This window comes from Macrosteles quadrilineatus, unplaced genomic scaffold (genome assembly GCF_028750875.1).
Source record: "Macrosteles quadrilineatus isolate MER2022 unplaced genomic scaffold, UCM_ALF_1.0 Scaffold_1__1_contigs__length_201487025, whole genome shotgun sequence".
In the NCBI taxonomy this organism is placed as follows: Eukaryota; Metazoa; Arthropoda; class Insecta; order Hemiptera; family Cicadellidae; genus Macrosteles; species Macrosteles quadrilineatus.
Genome location: NW_026542594.1, coordinates 187247088 through 187268829, shown reverse-complemented (window position 1 = coordinate 187268829; position 21742 = coordinate 187247088). Strand labels below are relative to the sequence as shown.

The 21742-nt window shown below is 35.6% G+C and overlaps 1 protein-coding gene across 4 annotated transcripts; it reads right to left on the bottom strand.

Moving 5' to 3' along the window:
* Positions 1 to 1005: 1005 nt before the first annotated feature.
* On the bottom strand, positions 1006 to 21132 carry LOC128992039 (zinc finger protein 420-like). 4 transcript variants are annotated; one of them, XM_054415404.1, is made up of 11 exons: positions 21009 to 21132; positions 16958 to 17194; positions 16677 to 16840; positions 14930 to 15120; positions 13772 to 13984; positions 12666 to 12868; positions 6557 to 6792; positions 5207 to 5335; positions 4392 to 4622; positions 3683 to 4016; positions 1006 to 3311 (listed from the first exon to the last, which is right to left on the bottom strand). In XM_054415404.1, the coding sequence occupies exons 2-11, from the start codon at positions 17165 to 17167 to the stop codon at positions 2250 to 2252; spliced, it is 2973 nt and encodes a 990-aa protein (XP_054271379.1). In that variant the 5' UTR covers positions 17168 to 17194; positions 21009 to 21132; the 3' UTR covers positions 1006 to 2249. The 4 variants fall into 4 exon arrangements, with proteins under 4 accessions (XP_054271379.1, XP_054271389.1, XP_054271397.1 ...); XM_054415414.1 differs by having other exon boundaries at positions 21005 to 21130; XM_054415422.1 differs by lacking the exon at positions 21009 to 21132 and adding an exon at positions 20697 to 20870.
* Between the last annotated feature and the right edge of the window lie 610 nt (positions 21133 to 21742).

Below are 21742 nucleotides of genomic sequence, written 5' to 3'. Positions count from 1 at the left end.
GGAGGGACTCAGATGGGGGTTTACCACAATGGCTGCTCCTCAGCAATTCTTGACATCACTGTTCCCACAAAATTAACCAAATAAAAATATATAGGACAAAATAAGTTCAACGAGGTGGTAGGGAATAATTAATACCATACGAGAGGACCCGTGCGATACAGTAGTTAAAAACTCCTCTTTGAGGTATAAAAACTAACTTCGTAACTTTAAAAATGTAACATTCAAGAAAACCCTAGTTAAATGACAATATAATGTAAGAATATTTTTTAATACAATTATTCAAAATAATTTATTTTAACTATTTAAAATGTGTCTATTGTAGATCCACGTACACCATCAAGAATAACTGACCAACCTTATTCAGGCTACAACTATCAATAGAGGTGACCAAATCATCAATTTTGTTTTGTTTTCTTTTTTTAAATTTCTGGTGAAAAAAATAAAACTGAAAGTAAAACACAGTTCACATTTAAACCTGTTATGTATGCATGTTGATCAAAAGAACCTGAACCATAAAAGTACCCGCTCAAAATTAATCTGTCACACACCTCAATTTATTGAAAAAAATCTGTTAAGCACGAAAGGTGAGGTAGGGGATGTTACAGAAAAAACTCTTAATTATTAATTATAGATAATAAACAGCATCATAGAGCTGAATTGTGGTGTCTTTCTACCCCACAATAGTACCCACTACGACCACAATCGTAGTACAGTACCACCAATTGTAGTAGCACTACGATAGTTTTTGTGAGTGGGGGCTATTGAAAATTCCTTCTCATCCCGGTCTTAGTCAAGAGTTCAAGACTACAAGAAAACAGCTAAGTTATGGTTTTTAACGGTTCCTTAAAACATTACAAAATTGTTACTTGAGTAGGCTATAGTACATTATCATCATAAAAAATATTAATTGTGGTTGGTTTGAATTGTTCTTGACCAAATTATCAAGTTGTTGTAATTGACCATTTTGGATGTCAAAGAAAGGATATAATAAAAAATATATCATGATATTCTTAAAATCAAATGGTATATTGGAAATAAAACATTACTTACATCATGCATTAAATCTACTACATGCAAAACAACAATTGGTTTAAACAACAAAGGCCGTAACTTACCGAACTTTGTATAGGTTCTGGTTTAAAACTGTGATTGTACCGTGGTTCAGGTATTTATTTACCTAATACTATGAAAGACAGCAAGTGTGTAGCACGGTTGCCTAGAATAAGTTACATTACACTGGCAATAGGTGCTTGTTGAAACAAAAACAGTATAATTAATTAAAAAAAAAAATTGTAAATAACATTTTTTTAAACAAATACATTTGTATGTTTGCACAATAAAGCACCAATTTAATTTATGTATTTAAATTTGTTTACAAACTTTGCGTCTTCTGCTACAGAATCGGGAAACATATCGATGTGACTTGTAAAGTTATTCTAGGTAGCCATGGTAAGTAGCATTCAACATTACCAAAATAAGAGAAACACAATTTTTATTTTAAATACAAACTCAAAAAACAAACATTTTAATATTAATATTAATAATTATTAAAACATAATAATAAAAATACAAGGAATCAAATGGTGGAATGAGAACATAGATAAACAATTATGTTAAACAAGAGAGAAGCATATTTGTATAGGGTAATTGAAAAAGACATTTAAAAAAACATAGAAGTGATATTCAGATCATGTTAAAATAGAAAGATAACCGGTTATGCTTTTAAATACATATTTTATTTGTTACAGAACATTTAAAAAGGATATCAACCGACGATCGGTGACTAGAGTGCACGATCTACAGGTTTCAACAAATTAATCTCGCAGTGCAATAGAAATACTATCATCAACATTATAAAAATGTGATTCTACCATTAAACAACATCTGTTTATATAAGTTAACAATGAAAAACAGGTTATTTCTGGACATTGAATCCGCTGACCACTCTCGATATAGCGTTACCATGTAAAAATATTTTAAGCCAAATATACCTAAACATTTGTTATTTATCTATCTAAGATCTTCAGTATAACATAATTGCGAATAACATTTACATTTATACTATACAAAGGGATTAACATAAATAAAAGATTCTTATTTTCAATATGACACGAGTCGATAGATAAGTCTTTAAATTATAATAAAATACACTCTACACTCTGTGGAGTCGTGAAGTCTTTCTGTACAGTATTTATTTTTACAAAGACGAGTGTCCGATACTTAGACCCGGTCTAAGTATTGGCGTGCCACTATATATGCACTCGTATATGAGCCAGCAGTTCAGAGCGGTCCGCAAAGCCGTGACCACACATCTCACAGTTCACTAACTCCGGTTTGATCATAACTTCCACCGGAGGTTCCGGAGGTATGAACTCAGTATGGACCACTTCACTGTGAACACCTTCGATGTTGAAATCATCGACAATACAAGTCTCTAGCTTCTCCTCACTCACTTCGCTCTCACCGCACAAGTCAGGTTCAATCTTGGTTGATACGCCGTTGAGATAGTCGTTCGACGTAGATTTTGTCTTCTCCCTCTTCACATAAGTCTTCTTGGTTCTGTTCTTCTTCTTAGACAGAGGAAACGTAGCCGGTTCCAACTTGGTCACTTTCATGTTGTGGTAGTTGACGTTTTTCGTCCTCGGTCGGTTGCGGATGGCGTCCGACCCATTCAGTATAGTCTCAAGGCTGTCTTCTAGAGACGGATATGTTACGTTTTTGGTCCGCGGTCGCTCTCTGTCATCTGGTCTTGAAACGACGTATTTGGAGGCGTAACTAGTATTGTTCAATAGTTTTGCCGCCTTAGCGCGTTTCTCGATGCGTGCCAGCTTTGTAAGCTTCGACAACGCTTTCGTCTTGTGCTTTTTCAAGGCTTTATCCAGTTTTTGTTTCTTAGGGTCTTTGACCATTAGGGAATCGATATTTTGAATCGCGTTCTCACAAGCTTGAACGACAGATTTTTCTAACTCCTCAGTGGTCGGTAATGGGGGTGAGTCGTAACTGTACTTTTTCTTAATAAGCTTTTTGTTTTTGTCGGGTATGGAGTCGCTGGAGTCAGTAGAGTCGGGATCCAGGCCTGGAGACGTCTTAACGGGAGACGGTGGTCCCAACTTACGTCTCCGTTTGTACTTGCGAGGTCCCATGTTGGGCAGCCGATGTTTGGCAGTGTTTTCATCACTGTGCTGCACCAGATGCACACACAACTCAGTGGAGGACGAGAACAAGTTACCGCAGACCTTGCACTCGTAGCAAGAGTTCACTTTAGAGTCAGAGCCTGAATGATGGGCGCGAATGTGTTCCCTCAACACCACCTGCAAATAAAATAGTATTGTACCTTTGAAGTTTTATACAGGAAAAACGTATTCATAATTATAAATATATCAAACTTTGACCACGGATAGAATTAGACATTCCATTCTTAAAGTTGTAGCCAGTTTTAGAAGCAAAATTCACATAGTTGAATTGAGCTACCGTGGAAGTGTGCTGATGAATTACTGGTACTGGTTTTTGTCAGATATGCCAACTAAGCCAAGCCGGCTTAAAACAAAAATTGGGGGGAAAATATATTTTAGCACACTCTGTGGGTCATTCAACTATGCTCTGTAATGAACCACAGCCATATAGATTAAATGTCTGATTCTGTATCCATGAGTCAATGTTTAGACTTGCTGGTGTTACTCACCCGTTGGTTGAAAGCTTTGGGACAAACGGGACAAACATATGGCTTCTCCCCAGTGTGGATACGTTCATGTTTTCTCAGAGTACCTCCGTCAGCAAAGGCCTTCCAGCAGAAGCGACAGCCGTACGGCCGCTCGCCCGTGTGTATCCTCACATGTATCTGCTGGGAGCTGCGAGAGCCAAACGTTTTGCCACAGTCGTGACAGGGGAACGATCTCGTCGGATGGTTGTTGGTCGAGTTGTGACTGTGTCTATGACTCATGAGAGCTCGGCCGTCGGGAAATTCTTCTCCACAATCGGAACATGACACCGCCTTGTCTCTGTGCGACATCATATGTCTGCAATGATAAAATATTGTTTGTTATAATTTCTTGCAATATCCAATTTGATGAAGTTAGTCCATGAACTGAAGGGAGAAATTAATTACAGTTCTGGACAGCCTATAGTGGACCATGACTTGGGTCTGTCTCCAAAGTCGGATATTATTAAAGAAAATTCTTGTTGCTTCAGTTGTGCTTTACTAGTTACCTTTACTGTGAACTTAACCGAACGGCAGTAATAAAAGACGGGCTGCAACAGTGAACAATATCCGGATTAGGACACCAAGACAACCTTTTGGTCGCCATAGGCTGCCAGAACTATAGTGCGCCCAAGTGTCAGCTAAACATAATAGTTGATCATTTAATTTTCAACGTGCATTGTATAATGTCTACCTGCGGAGACGGGCCCGACTGAAGAATCTCTTGCTGCATGTGTAGCAAGGGAAGCCGCGGTTTTCTTCGCTATTGCAGGTGTGTTTGGCCAGTGCACGCTGGTCCTTGCACACTTTTCCACACAAGTTGCACACACAGTCCTGTGCAGACTCCGCATGCACTCTGCGCACGTGCTCGCTCAGCTCCTCGGAATCAATGAACCGAGCACCACAAGCCATACATCGCTGGTCCCTGTCAACGGTACAACGCAATCAACCACAACTCAACCTGTATCATTGGGATTTCACATTATTTGCTTTGGATGGTCTATCAAAATCATAAAGGATGTTCCAACTTGTTCTAAACACTCTAGTCCAGTTAAGATAAAGTGTTCACAGCTTTTAATGGAATTTTGATTAAAGATAAATGAATAAAAGTTCACAAAAAAAGTATAACTAATACTAGTACAAGTTAAAAGACCTACCTTAGTTTATATAGCTGACAGTTTAACAGTAAAAAATATTACTAGCCTACAACTTAAGTTTGTTATTTTGATTTGCAGAATGAAGGGACAGCAGCTAGCTTTTATTGTAAGTAGTAAAAGTAGGTCATAGAACACACACTAATACACAATATTTGTTGGCCCCTGGGGGACTTTTTTAAGTGTCAAGAAGAATGTTATCTCCCACCCAGCAAAATATTGTGTGTTTTATTTGTCTTTTATGTGTTCTCTGGCCTACTTGTACTTATTTTAAAGTAAGTGATGTGTTATCAAAGTGGATAAATTATTTCCAACGACTGTAATGAAACACCCAAGAGCCTACATGAGTGAGTACCTGGTGTCTTGTACATGAGTCTCTGCGTGTGTGCGCAGTTCTGCAGCATTCTCAAAGAACTGACCACAGACTGTGCAGACATGGTCGTCCTCACCCACCTCCTGCATCACCTCTGGCTTCAGATGAGTCCTTCAAAAAACATAGCCTACATCAGCACCATCACACTCAAAAACAATTCTTCAATCACTGGGTTGGCACGTTACACTCTTACTCAGTGTTAAGTATGGGGGGGGGGGGGTTTAACTTCAATTTTACCAAGATATGCAGTTATGTACAGGTTGTGAAATAAAAAATGAAAGCTACACTCTTTCACAAACTCCCAAGCAGTTTTACTCTCACAAGTGATTAATCCGTTTTCCGTTTCGTAATTAATTTTGCTTTATTCAATAGAATATTGTGTAATGAGCTCGGAGGAGATTTAAGTTTTAGAGTAAGCAACACCCTTCATCGATGCTTCATCTTTCAGTAGAGTAGACCCCCTCATATCCGATTATGACGGGACCGAGGAGAAGGATAACAGCAGTTTACAAGACAAGGGTAATTGTCTCCCCCGGACCGCGATAAAACCCGTGGGCGCAACTTGCAGTCTCCGTGACTTCAGTAATCTTCTCTCACAACGGCTGAAACAACCGTGAGCGTAACTTGCCACGATTACAGGAACATCCACGATAAGCCTTTCAGTCAATCATTCCCGCTCTGCATTATCGCTCCAGATAGGAAACATGTAGACGGTCGTACACTAGGTCGGTTATCCCGAGGAGTTGGGATATGAGGGGGTTCTATTTTATAGCTAATTAGATTCTGAAAAAAAAAACAACTTAAGCTAAAATCACTTCATCTCCATTCCTCTAAATTACCTCCAGTTATAGACAATTACAAGGATGCTTTAGCATGATAAAAAATAGTAGTAGTAGTGATTTCCCGAAGATGGGTTAAAAGTGAAATGAACTTTGGACCTTTCCCATCAATTCACTACCACTGTTTTTTTTAGATTTAAAAGTTATAAATCCTGCTTAGGATTAGGTTATTTGGTAGGGTTGGGTTGAATTATTGAAGTACTTAACGTCAAACTTTAATTGTGTATTGTTATGTACAAATTATATGGTGGCAGTGAATTAGCAGAAAATGTCCTAAACCTTTTTTGAGAGGTAATAACGTCCCTTACATGGAGTATTGCTCCTCATTACTGTAATAGTCATATTGTGTGTCAGCTATCTTAAACATTAGAAATTGAATTCTGCCAAAATAAGTAATTGAAAAAAAAAAAAAAAAAAACTCCTCACAGTATGTGACTTGATGGGTTGAGTGCTTAAAGGGAAACAGTGGGTGGTAGTGCATAGTTCTGTTTACCGTTTGTGTTTCTTGAGGAGGTCCATGCGATTGAACGAGTCGCCACAACTGTCGCAGAAGAATGTGCCGAAGCGGTCGTCGCCGGTGTAAGCTGGCCCTGGGGACTCGGGCACGTGGTTGGGGTGTTTACTGCGAGTATGTTCCCTCAGTAGTGACACAGCCCAGAACATCTCTCCACACACGTCACACTCAAACGGAGAATCTCCTCCATGGATACGCGAGTGAGAGGCAAGTGCCTGCAAAAAACCATAAGTCGCAGCATGATAAACAAACAACTGACATTATTTTTTAATCATTGCAGTCATTTAAAAACATGATTAGTACAGAAATAGGTTTGGGATCTGGAATTTGACTCAGTCCTCAGATGAGTTTAGAAAGTACCTAAAACATAACAAACTTAGTACATAAGCCCAACCAAATCTGGGAAATCACAAATTACATCACACATAGAACTAACTAGTGAGGTAGTAAATAAAACTAAAAACCCCTTGAACGTTAACCCTCTCAGTGTCAAACATCGATGGAAATGACACGCTCTGGGGTGTCAAGCGTAGATGCATCGACGGTAGAGCAGTCAGTTGCACATCGTCTTTTAACACAGTCAATTTCAGTCCGATTTGGACTGGATGGTACCTATCACTGTAAAAAGCAGAAAGCTGGGTTTCTCCTGGTGTATGTTTTATAACCTTACTTTGGTTTGTTTGAGAAAAATACATGTTTTGGTTGATGTGTTTCGTGATGTTGTTGTTGTTTGAATTGGTTGTTACGATATTTTCTTTATTGAAAATAGATTTTTATCTGTTTAGACTACGTATTTAGATGTCCAAAATAATTAATGATGACTAATTTGTTAGTTTGATGTGTTTGCTGTAATGTTTTTAAGGTTATCTGTAATTTCAGTAAACAGTTAAGTCATTGTAAGTACATTGTAAGAGTGATTTGCGACTATTCGTTTATGACTTATGGCTATCCTAAAAATTAAGGGCCGGTTTCGGAGCTCGGGACTAACGCTATTCCTGGACTAAAATCCAGTTCAAACCAGTTTTTATTCTAGGACTAAAAAATCGGGTTTCGGAGCTCGATGATTACGCTAGTCAACGACTAAGTCTATTCCGAGAGTTAACTAGTCCCTGACTTACTCTCATGGGTTTCGGAGCCACGGGTTACTTAATCCTCGAATTAAATGTTATTCGATCGGGTTTCGGAGCCAAATATTTAATCCACAACTGGGCAACAAAGACTAACTCGAGGAATAAATATGGACAATTTTTAGTCCAGGCGAAGGGCAGGATTAAGGGGCGGACTAACTTAACTTTTGATGTAATTACTCAATTTGTGAAGTTGTATCTATATAAATGCCAAATTCTTAATCGGCATAAAATTTACTTGCAATTTCATACCTCTTGATATTTTTTCGTAAAATTTTATTTTTCTCTTAAGTATAATAAGCAAACCCATCTTTGAATGAAACCCGTTTATCTACAATTTATGCTTAAGACTATAATAGGCCAAACGGTCCCTAAAATTAATATTATAAGGTACTAAACGTAGAATTTAAAATAACAATATAACGATGAAAGAAAGAAAAACTTAACTGTATGAAAAAATTAATGTAGGGCCTATCAAATCTAAATACGTATTTAATACGCTTGGTACATAATGTTACATAGGGTTACATGCATTTAAATGGTCCATTTAACGAGTATTTGGGGACGTCGGTTTTACCGAAAAACCCGTTATCCGGACTGGCCTCGGTCCAGAGGAGTCCGGATAGTCTACTGTAATGCAATATTTTACTAAATAATACTTTTAACCAAAACTAACAGTATGCATAACAAAACAAGACTTATGTATTAGTATTATTTTCAATTGAAACTCATACCTAGTAGGCTATAATAATTTGGAATTTGGGTAAAAAAAAAATTCAGCCGTGAGCTAACTCGGACAACCTGGATTCTCAGATAACCGGAGCTCAGATGATTGGAAGTTAACTGAAGTTGCTTGGACACCTACTTATTCTCTACTACACATTGTACTTCCAGAGGAATTGTTAAAATACAAAACAATCAGAGAACACAAATACATTCTAAGCAGATAAATTATAACTACGCCTACTCTTAAATTGTTGTAATAATGATAATTTTTTACGGTTGATTTTCATACAAAGAATAATAAAATATTTCCCTTTATTTTTTATCATCCTACAGTATTCATTTTAAAATAATTGTAAGATCCTAAATAGACAATTATTGGGGTTTGCATTAGGATTACAAAAGTCACAACCAATCTCTAATATCTCAAATGCCTACAGTTTTTAGATTCTCATAAAAAATAACTTGGACAAAGTAAAGGCATATACTAATACATTTGACACCTTATTCTTCAATCGGGAAGTTTTTTTTTATCAATTTTAGCAGCAATAAATAAACCTTCAGTTTTTTTATTTATTTTTTTTTTATGATGGTTCCCATAGCAGGGTTTTTATTTCGGCATTCGTTTTTGAACACGATCTCTTCTTTTAGTTACCATCTTCAGTGAAACTCAAGGAATCATTATCCCAACTGATAAGTGATTAGAACCAGACTAGACAGTAGACGCTAGTGTCGCTATGAGCGCAGTCCGTGAACAACTTTGGCAGGTATCGTCTCAAATTCGTCTGTCCGCTGCCACTACCAATACTCAAAAACTAAAATTCCCCGTGATTCCTGCCTTAGTCCTAGAATAAGTAGTCCAGAAGTTGACGAATAAAGTTAGTCTCCGAATAGACTAGTCCGCGGACTAGGGAGTTAGTTCGCGAGCTCTGAAACCCGATTTTTTATTCGATGATTAACTTTATTCACTGATTAAGTAACTCCAGGATTACGTATTCCCGAGCTCAGAAACCCGCCCAAAGTTAATCATACCGTACTAAAGTTCATATAATATTAAGAAATAAATGGCCATTTCAGATGTTTTATTTAGTTGCTATTACTCATAAAAATAGGGGCACCAATATTTATTTCATATATCTGTTTTGTAATTTTTATCTTTCTAAGTTAGGCTACATTTGTATTATAAACAATTTATAAATACCCAATTATTTATGCTCATCTATAATGTGCATGTATTTAACTGCACAAAAATATATAACAAGGTTTAAGTATTTAGCAAACTAGATTTGTTATAATAAAAAAAAGAACATTGCTGCAAAATGCCCGAAAATCTACAGACTCCACACAATAAATTACTGACACCAAGAGGGGGTTAAAGGTCTCAATCTTTTTTTAAAAACAGTCAATGTAATTTCTTATAGACTTACTAAATTGTTATAGTTAAATGGGAGGATTTGCACTGAGGACATAATGTTAGTTGATCATTGTAACTTTTGAGGTTGTTCACAAGACATTTGTGTATTGTGTCTTTTTTAAGTGATTTTTGGATGGATTAGCACTATTTAAAGGTACAATAAAGAGCAGTTCAGTGGTTATAAGTGTTAAAACAGAAGTATTCTTAATAAAGACATTTTGGTAAAAACATTAGAGTACGGTACTGTATTGTCTTACCTTTTTTAAGAAACTTAATTTTTTCAAATCTTTGAAGAGTTATAAATTGTTCACTGGTTGCTTGAGGTTCAAATTGTTTTAGGTTCCACTATATTACAAAATGTGTCAACATTTGTTGGATAGTAAAATTAGTTTTTAATGAATCACACAATTTAAAGCAAAAAACACTTTTACCAAAGAATCACACTGTTTACTAACAAGGAAACAACTGTCCTGTCCAGTAGGCCTATTGTTAATTGTTATGGTAACTAGAAACAGACAAAAAGAAAAAAGAATTTATCAAAATAAAATCCAAACAGATTTAAATTATAGCCTCATTTGTTTAAACCTCTCTGTGTAGCTAAAAAAAAAGAAAATCAGCTGTTTTTTTGTTTACTTTTTTTAACACAATGTTTAACACATTCACTGCTAATGATATGTAATACTTTTATAAATGGCTAAAAAACATAAACATTAACATGATCATGTTAATTGAGTGACAATATATCTTTAATTAAATAAATTTTATATTATAAATTGTGGATTAAAATATATTATGTAATTATATACATCATGTATTATATATCTGCTAATATACTTATGACGCACATGTGCGTCATTAGCAGTGAACGTGTTAAGCAGAATTACTGTTTACAACAAGAAAACAAATTAGTGTTAACTTTGGAGTGAAATGAATTACCCTAATGATATTAAAGGGAAAATAACACTTGTTATTCTATATACAATGCCCCACATTGACTGGCATCATAACAAACTAAGAAAAATAAAAGTTTATAAAAGGTATAAATGACAGTTTTGGCCAAATTTTGAAATTGATTTGATAAATTTTTACACGATGATGAAAAAATCCAGGATTATTCATCATTCAGGATTATTCAGGTCAGGATTATTGATGAATAATAATTTTTTGACACTATTTAAATGTACCTATGTGCATGAAATAAATAAAGAATTTTTGATTTGATTTGAATCCTGACTTTAGCAGTTAATTTGGCTGTAAGAAATTTTTATTGGAAGTTATGAGCACTAATGGGGGTAACTTTTAAGTCTTTTATGGGTTGGATTCACTTTAATAAATCCAAAAATAAATGTTAACTTAAGGTTAGGGAATGGCTATGGACCCTTGGCCTGGGTGGAGGGAGGTATCTAAATGTGTGCAACAAGTAAGTAAAAACAAGAGAGAGGTTATTTAAAGGGATAATTCCAGATAGTTCCTATTACTTTTACTTAATTTTGGCAGTTGTGTGAGTGATTTTAGGTTTTTTCCTCTTGCCAATATCCAGATTTTGCCGGGCTATGTGATGAGAATCTAACTTAAAATTGAAAGTTTGAAAGTTAACCTGGATTTAATAAAAAAAAAAAAAAAAAAAAAAACTGGACAAAGAATTATTTATGATAAACATATTAAGGACTGTGAATATTTCAACACCTTGATAAGTGTATATAAAGCTGGGTTTTCCTAGATGCGGAAGCGGAGAGAGGAACGCGGAGAGCGGGAAAGAGATTAACATGGTGTTCCGCTCTGCTTCTAGCAAAACAGTAACATTTAGTGCCCTAAGACAAGTGGAGTCCGCTCTCCGCGTTCCTCTCTCCACTTGCGCGCCTAGGAAAACCCAGCTTTATGTTTATACAGACTCATCTTAATTATTGTACAATTTGATGGAATGATAGTAACTATAACTATTTGGAATTGCATAAACAAGCCCCAAAAATGTAGAATGTTTGTTTTAGAACTCATAGTAAATAATTAGTTAGATACTCCAATTCTTTAGAGTAGAAAACAAAAGTATCTATCTTAGAAGAATATTACTATAGTTTAAGCATAGATAAATAGAATAAATATAGACCGTCAGCTGTGCTGCAGTTAGCATAAGTTCTGGCGTCCACCGCTAGGTTTGCCGTGTAGTTACGGCGCACACCGCTGCAGCGTTTGCTGGTCGCATACGGCTCCTGCGCTCCTCACCTGCAGCGCACTCCTACACAGCACTCCTAGTGGAGGGCGCCGAAACCTTCCTTTGACAGTCTATATTTATTCTATTTGTCCATGGTTTAATTGAATCGTAAAAAAGAAACTGATTAAAAATACCACAAAAATACCAAAAATATCATACTGATCGATACTGATGCCAGAGCAACATGTTTTGTTAATAGTTTCAGGACATTTCCTGACAACGCTATGCATGTGAACCAGTGCATTCTTACCCCTTGTTGTAGATTGTTAAAAATTATATTCAACTTGAAATACAATTATTTCTCTTTGAGGATACAAAGAAATAACATTCGACTTGACCTGAAATTTCACATTGGGAGTTCAACTGTGAAAATCAGTCTGGGTTTTATATTGATTTGTACATTTCAAACTCCTCCATTGAAGTACGTCCTTTGATTGAAAACGTCCATTTTATTCTTCTTATGTTATGACAGAAGTAACTTGTAGACAAGTAATTATGTCATTATTATTGTGATTACTTTCGTTGGGATGTTGGGTGAATGTTGAAACATGTAACATCTAGATTGTTACCACAGCTGACCAATAGTGTAAAACCCAAATTAGTCATTACTGTTACCTTCTCTCTGGCAAAGCCGACGCCGCAGTGTTGACACACGTAAGGCCTGGATTGGTCCACCACAGGCCACCGAGGCACCTGGCTGACTATGTCTGTGTTACGTGACATCTCGTTCAACAAGCGCATATCCTCGTCTACATAGCTGACTGCCTTCGACACCACACCACCTCCCTTCACCTTCCTTATCTTGATTACGTTCTTGCCTGCAAACAGACTCATCATAAACATTGTCGCCACCAAGACTGAGTAATCAAAATATATAAAGAGAAATATACCTTATATGCATCTAGTTCTATCATTGACTATTGGAACTTTCAAGTGCTTTAGGAAAATATTATTCTTGAACTATAAAGATTTTGTAAATCTTAAGCATGGACAAAATTTACGTTTTGCCTGGATAATTTATTATGTAAGTACGCTACTGAGTAAGCCTAAGTAAAAGTAGCTAATAATTGATACTAGACCTAAGCAAAAAACCATGTTATAATGGAAGGAATGTAACACACAACACTATACTCCGTTCAGAAAAGTTTGTGTGGTTATAGGGGAAGAGATCAAACCCCTCCACTTCAAACTACCTTTAAACAATAGCTCAACTACTGAGGTAACTGAGTAAATACAAACAATTACTCAATCCGTCAATCACCTGATACATACATTAAACAAATACCCCCGCCGCAGCAAACCTGCCAACCAAGTGAATTTCCATTTGTCTGAATTGATTTTCATTTAAATTTAAATAACATTAGGTTTAACGAGTACCAAAGTTGGCTGCTATAAGGAAACTAATAAAGTGTGTTTTAATTTTAAATATTAATAGCTTAGTATATCTCACACTACTGGGACTTTCCTCCAAGCTCAAAATTTTTGAAAATTTTTAAAAGAAATAATGCTACAACGGCTGGCATATTGCCATGGTAATAACAAACGTGTAAACATAAAAATTGTGAAGACGCTCCACTATGAATTCATGCAACAGCTGTTTTGATAGGTTAGTCTACAGTGTTGACACTTTTGTCTCGCCGCAGCCTTGTATTATAGTGGTCCAATGACATTAAATAATGATTATGATTTAATACTTCTTTTGAATAAAGACAAAACTGTACCGAATTTCTTGTCCTGCTGATAGTCCAAGGAGTCGCTGAGATCGCTGCTGAAGCTGTTTTTCTTCGGCTGCAGTTTCTTACGACGACCCTTGGCCTCTCGTATGTCCTCGTCCTCGTCGTCTAGCGAGCTGCGAGGCGGAGCGTAGGCGTGCATCTTCATGTGATTGACAAGGTCACATTTGCGTCGGTACCTCGCCCCACACAAGTTACAACCTAAACCATGACATTGGTCGTTGGTAAGGAAATGGTTCAACCTTTACAATTGCCAATATCGTTGACTTTTGTAGGATAGCATCATTAATTGATAGCCAATTAAAAATAAACGGTAGGCCTACCTATCTACAGATGCATAAAGCCAGGTATTTTTCTTCTACAATGCTTGGCGCATAACTCTGTACTCTGTACTTCACTAATTCTTCTTTATTTGGGATAAAATGTGCCTAGTTCTCCGTTTGATCTCTTGGTTGAATATGTAAAGATCCCTTTCTTAGTTAATAAAAACTACTATGATGATTAGTACTGGATTGATAGGTTTCAAATTGGTATGTAGCTGGACCAGTGGTTAGTATATTTGACTTGGGTCCAGAAAAATTCCCAGCATATCTACAAAAATTTGAGTGGTTTTTTCTTAAATGCATTTGCGATTCCTTAGCAAAAATGCTACAGTCACAGACACTGCAAAAAGTGTCTTTTCCTCATTGAATAACATCCAAAGTCAATTACAAATACATCAAATACAGCAGACTAACGATTATTCACAAGTGTATTAACCGGGCTGCAAATTTATACTATGATAGAATAAAAAAATATAAATGAAAAACTTATTATAGCCTACAAGTTAAATGTAGGTTCACTAACAGTACTTGTTTTGTAAATGTATTAATATTGTGTGCACAGTACCTCTTCTGTAGGCCTAAGTTCTATTTATAAATTATTTATGGTCTATTAAATTTATGAATCATTTATGGCCTACCTAAACTTCTTCAAGGTAAGCTACGTGCTATCCTCCTTTTTCTACAATTCAAAGTCAATGTTAGTTATTGTGATTTTGTTTATTCACAATCTCTCAGCCATTAATAATTATTATTACCGTGGAGAATTAAGAGTCTACTGTACTTTTACACAAGAGCAAACACATGTTTATCATCTGTATATTACCATGAGGGCGTTCGCTCTGATGGGTGACCATGTGAGTCAGCAGTTGTGCCTTTTTGCTGAAGCGTTTGCTGCAGAAGTCGCAAGGGTAGGGATGCATCTGAGAGTACAAGTCCTGATCCTGAGGTAGAGGTATCTCGACTTCGTCAGCAGATTTGACCACCTCCACACGAGGTTTGTCCTCCACCACAACCCTGTAAACAGGATGAAATGTTTAACATCTTGACAATAGCGAGTATATTCCAGTGAAGACTGTATTTTAAGTTTGATCATTGACTGTTGTTGTATTAATAGTCAAAGGTTTGATCTAAATCAAGTTACAATTTTTTGTTTTTAGTACACAAAGTTAAATATAAGTTCTATTGTAGGGATGGTCAAGTCTCAAAATTTTGGGAAATTTTCGGGAAATTTTAAATCTCGCTACACGAGACGAGATTTCTTTTTGGCCGAGATTTTTATCGAGACGAGAATAAAAAAAAAAAAAATTAAAAACGCCTGCAGAAAGTCAATGCAATACCCGCAATACAGGAGCGTGTTGTAGTTGCGTTTCCTTTGCGAAGGCGTTCTTATTTAATTAACTCTTTAAATGTAAATATTACTTTAATTATTTTAATAATATTACTTTAATAACATTTGAGAATTTTTGTTAAGTGTGAGCAGTGTGAGGAATGTTTTATTACTATAAAAAGTCAAAACAAGTAGGTAACTATTTTATAAAAATTAATATTGCTTTTATTTTATGATTTATTTTATTTTAGGATAAGTTGAACTCTATCCTAACTGATATCACTATGTTTCCTAATCGTATGCATTTTTAATAAGTTAGGCGTGATAAATAAAAAAATGTTATGCTGATGTTTTTTAATAAAAGATTGTTTTTTTATATTCTTGCCTACTGTATTACCATTATTTTTGTATTTAAACAGTCATCTAACAATGTTACAAAATCAGGTAAAAATTTTGAACGTGCATTTCCCGTTGTGTATGAGAAGGGAAATCCCGTCTCGATCTCGTCTCGAAATTTTATGAGAAATAAAAAATCTCGTCTCGTCTCGTCTCGAACTAAAAATCCAATCTCGTCCATCCCTATTCTATTGTAATGTATCTTGTATCCTAGCTAAGATTTAAGAGTTAAGTTTTCAGACAAAAATACATCTCTAAAATACAACCCGAGGATGTAAAACGAGGGTCTAGGATTGTAAGATTTTTGTGAGAACAGTAGGCTAAGGCCTAAGGCCTAAAGACAATATTTTCTTCGACTCTTACCTTTCTTTGTTAAAAATTCAGTCACTGACAGTATAATATTTTTATATATGTTCTGTATGTCGTGTAAAGTATGTGTTTCTTGTACCATATTGACTATTTACCATTCAGGTAGCTAAGCCTGCTATGTGAAAAAAACCTAACATAATAAGTTGACTAAGTAGAATTTACTCAAAATCACCTAAAACAAGTAAGTAGGAATTAAATTACCTGTTAACACAAAATGTTACATAAATTGCCTAAACGACCAATAGTGCAAGTGTTTGTTCAATTAATGAAATCTTAATCCACAAACCTAATAAATTCCTAACTAAATCACAAGAATCACAAAGAATGACAGTCTACAAATACCAAAGGAGTTTTTTAAATAGTCTAAGATAAGTCCTATATGGGAACACTTTCCTCATTTGATCTAAAAAAAATTATTGCAGATTTTTTATTGATTTCATTTATTGCCAGCAAATGGTTGCACAGTTTGTTAACTCACTCAGTGACGACATTCCAGTTGTCGCTCACCACCTCCTCCTCGGCCACTTGTATCTCGAAGTAGTCCTGTACAGGTATGGATGTGGATGTCGCTGACACTGTAGACGACGAGTGCTCGCTCAGCTCTGTTGTGATCACTTCGTTCTGTGATGAGCCATACTCAACCTGTCACACAACATCAGAGATAAACTTTTGAGCACTCACAGCACAATACACAGCAAAACAGTGTTAATTAATTTGTCTTTTCAACATGTTCTTTAGAAAGAGTGGTGTTATACTTACATTTTCCACCTGCGAGTCGGGTGGGAACGGCTGACAGTTGTACAGCTCGGCCAGACTAGTGGCTGTCTCGTACAAGCCGTTGTTGACGCTGATGAAGCTAACAGGCTCGGGCTCCATCTTGACTGGTTGCAGCATCACACAGTCCTGACTGACCCCCACTATCATCTCCGCCTCCTCCACCGCCTGGTTTTTCTTCACCACCACCGCCATCGTGACAACTCTCTCCACTCACCGACACTACACAACATCAATACAGGGTGGACTCAGCTAAAGTGTGGCAATAGTTAACTTTTTTTATTATGAGGACAGTTGGAACTTTTTATGGGGGACTCCCCTTTAATTTTAAGATGCTTTTATGAGATGTTTCTTCAATATGACCTATAACTTTAAAATTTCTTAACACGTTCAGTGCGGGCTACATCTATTGATGTAGCGCGTCACGAGCGCTCCTATCGGCCTACATCTATATATGTAGTCGCGCCACTGCCAGGGAACGTTATAATCGTTGCCAGCCTAGATAGAATGTGAGCTTTATTTTTCCCCAAAAAATCCCGTCAGGCAATGCTTTTGTTCCCGTTTTGGGAATTGTCTCTCTTTGAGCCACATTACAAAGACACTGGCTACGGATCTAGTCAGTGCTGCTACCTTTGGGTGTTTCAGTGAACTAGGTCCACTCTCGGGGTAATGCAGCACAATCACCCCTGCCCTTTTGTTATTTGTCAGACTGAAATATTTGAAGGCCAATTGCGTTCACTGATTCGGTGGCGCGCCGGGGCTTTGCCTTGGCCTCGCCGCCATTGGCGAGCGCCAGTTTGAATGTCTACCGCACTGAACGTGTTAAGGGACACCCTGTATTTTATGAATGTTGTAGAATTTATATATGCAATTTTAAAACATTATTCTTCAAATTTCTTCTCTAAATCTGCTTTAAAAGCATGCTCTCTACAGTACAGCTTCTCACAGGCTGATGAAAACTTATAATTACCACCATGTTGTACTGGGTTGAGATAGAGGTTTATGTTTCTCACTGACGTTTTTCTTTCGCAAAGGTCTAAAAAATGAGGTCCAGTACTGCTCAATAATGCATTACTTGAAAAGTTATGGTAAGTTTAGTGGTATGAACTACTAAAAAAAAAAACATATTTCAGTGTCCCTGGAAATATTGTCATACAAACCAACAAATCCACTTAGATGCTGTAATACTAGGTGTGCAGAGTTATGTTTTCTTGATCTTGCCCATTGCAAAGTTAATAGAGATTAGCCATACTTCAAATTATTAATTATAACTATAAAAAAATGAATTAGGCTCCTGCTATGTACTTAGCCTAAACCAGTCCCTATTAAGCTAGGTATTAGACTTTAGATGGCTCAGCCAACTACATGAGCACGATTAAATTAGATTTTTACGATGCTGTAAAACCAGTATGTGAATTTTAAAGCAAATATTAGAGGTACAACGAATAAATGAGATTGGGTTTTATATAATAGGCTACCGGTACTAGTTGCTAAATTAACTCGTTCGTCATAACAGGGTAGCCTGTAACCACTTTAGGAATGTTCAGTCCTTTTAGTACAGTAATAGGCTACTCATAAAACATTAAGCTAAGAAAATAATCAGGTAAGCCAAGCCTGGTATTAAGTAACACAGAATAGGCTATACTCAATTACACAGAATATCTTATTTAAGTGTATTAAGTAAAACAGCTGTATGAAAAATGTAAAATTAAACATAGGCTAATATAACTCTGCAAATTAGATTTAAAAACAAATTTTGATTAGCCTATACAGTTAAGTAGTTTTCATATTGATTCCATAGAATTTAACCCACTAAAGCTTCAGCTACACAATACGGGATGGGATAGGGATGGGATACAGATGGGACATTCCTAGTAGAATTTGCCGTTGTCCTGTCCGAGTCCCGGTACGTGAAGCCACCCTGTGACGGGTCATGGCATAACGTACAAGACAGTTAGGGAATTTCCTTGAGTCCTCGGCTATCTTCGGCTCTCATTGTATGGTTAGCTTATTATTGCCAGTTGGAAAAGCAATAATATTAATGACTAATTACTATTAATGTGCTTACAAGTAAATTGTACCATAATAAGTTTTTTTTTAGCTAAGGAATTAAAAAAGGTAGGCACTTAATTATTTTATAATAATTAAGTAGGTAGGCCTACTATTTTATAAATTTTTAAAATTCATCGTCATTTTCATTACAAGCAACATTAGCCTGCAATTTAAAATAAACCATCGAACACTTTGACAATGTATATGACGTTATTTATTAAGGTAGACTAGTAGGCCTACATTTTCAAAATTTTGTATTGATATAGGCCTATTGATTGTTTTTGGATAATGTATCTAATTTTATTAACTGCGTGCACATCGTTTCTCATTTCTCAGTGTCCTTTTCCGCTATTTGTAGCTACCCCACGGGAAATATTATAATGTCCCGTCCCTATCCCATCCCGCTATGTGTAGCCGTAAGTACCTCAAGCATCCAACAAAGACGCCTTGACTTCAAGCCGGTTTTTAATGATTTGTATGATTTCATTAAAAACTACCTCGAGCCTATTTAATGTGAGAAACTAACTTACCATGTAGTTGTATACCGGTACCATTTTGTTCACAAGTTCATGTGCTACAACTATCTACAACAATATAGGTGTAATTTGCAATTTTATCATAAATATATACCGGTGGCCTAATATATATAGGCCTACCATTATACAAAAAACAAAAAATCTTTAAAAAATTATAACTTTGCGCTAAGTTAAGTCAATATTAAAATAGTTCTAGGTTTTAATACAGCCACATTGTCTGTAATTTTATGTAGAATAGGCCTACTATGTTTAAACATAACTATAGATAAAGTAGGCCTACCGGTAGGCCTAGGCCTATAGTAAAAAAAGTACTAGTAGCCTACTTACTACTCATAGACGTTAAAAGATGTTCTGGCCTTTACCTGGTCCTGTTTTTAACTGATAACCTAAAGGTTTTATCCTATAGGCCTAACTTAACTATAAAATATTCTCATCACGTACATTATTTAACTTTATTTACCTTTGGATAGAAATTTTTTAAATCATTATGATTAAACCCAGCTCAGCCTCTATAACTGAAATGGATTTTATGGTATGAATAACCTAGGACAAAAACCTTAGGTAGACTATAGCCTAAGCGCCTAGTAGAGTAAATATGTACCTTAGGTAAACTTAAAGTAACTTATAGGTAGGCCTAACTTATAAGTTGGCTTAGGAAGATTTTAAAGTTAAATCTTTAGATAGGCTTGACCTTGGAAGATTTAAAGCTATCAGCATAGATTGGTCAAAAGTAAACAAAGAATGTGATAACACCACAGCAGCTCATTCAACAGATTAATGTCCTAGCCTTTTTAGTCATTTGAGATTTTAGGGGTTACGATTCAATCCTCTAAGCTTATAAAATTGAAGCTAATTTGTACCGATACCTACTATAAAAAAAAACTATAATTTTCCATTTGAAAAAAAGTAACATCAAATAATATAAATTTGTCGTAAGAAATTTTAGTAAAACTATTGTAAGAAGGCTAAACCTAGGCCTAACTTAAATAACATTAACTTTACAAAACCTCAACAATGATTTGATTTTAATAGATAACACAACTCTCAAGGACAACAGTAACACAAATCTCAATCACAAAATATGACAGAATGGCTAATAAAATCACATCCATCTAAATAAAAGATTGCCAGCCTACCTCTTTTACTTCAGATAAGTCTCCATTGTGGTTAGGATGCTAACTAACCCCAAATACATACAAAGATATCAACTTACAACAGGGACTTGTGTTGAAATTTTGGATATTGTAAGGCTCCTTACAAGTAAAACTGTTAAAATATCTAAGAAAAACCACTCAGGCACTTAAAATAAACTAGAAATAACATTTATTTTGGAGGCAGCCATAACCTCATTAAACGTAGAGGACTGTGAAGCGTAATGGCGCTTGCATCACTCATATTTGGAAACCTAGACAATATTTTGACCGATAAGTGTTTAACTACTTACCTACCTAAAAACTAAACTTGATACAGTTTCATTCTTCCATTTTCTCACTACATTTTCAAAATAAATAAATAAACATAACCCAAATTATCAAGAAACGTAGTTGATGTTTTTCACCAAACACAATACGAATAAAAGCTTGAGAGTTGTTCAATAATCGATTGTTGATGTTTGAAGTACTTTGACATATTTGGTTTTTTTGTCATGGCCAGTTAAAAATTCACAAAAGAAGGGGTAAAGTATTACTAACTAAAGTGTATGTTATGGTTGTGAAAATTCACACATGTTTTCCGTAAGTCAATCGTATAATACGTTTTTCATTTTGTAAAATGCATGCACACCGTCATGTTTTTTGGTCACAATAAAATTGTAGCATAAAGGCTGTTTACATAAAAAATATTCAATAAAAACAATTTAACTTATACTTCAGTGACTTTTAAATTAAGGATATTTTGGAAGGAAATTGTGCACTGGTTGATATTTCTAATTCGTTACGGTATTAAATTTGACATTACAACAAAAATTAAACTGTTGCATCATCAAAATTATGCTACCCGGACTGAGAGAGGGTAAAATATTTTTGAACCATTGAAACTTGTTTTAACAGATACACTTTGACTTTTGTAAAAACGATTAATTGTGTTATTAGATTAAAATTTTAACTGGGTTTAGAATAGAAACTGTATCATTTTATGTAATCATTAATTACTATTGATAAGAAAAAAAAGCTGTACTCTGATT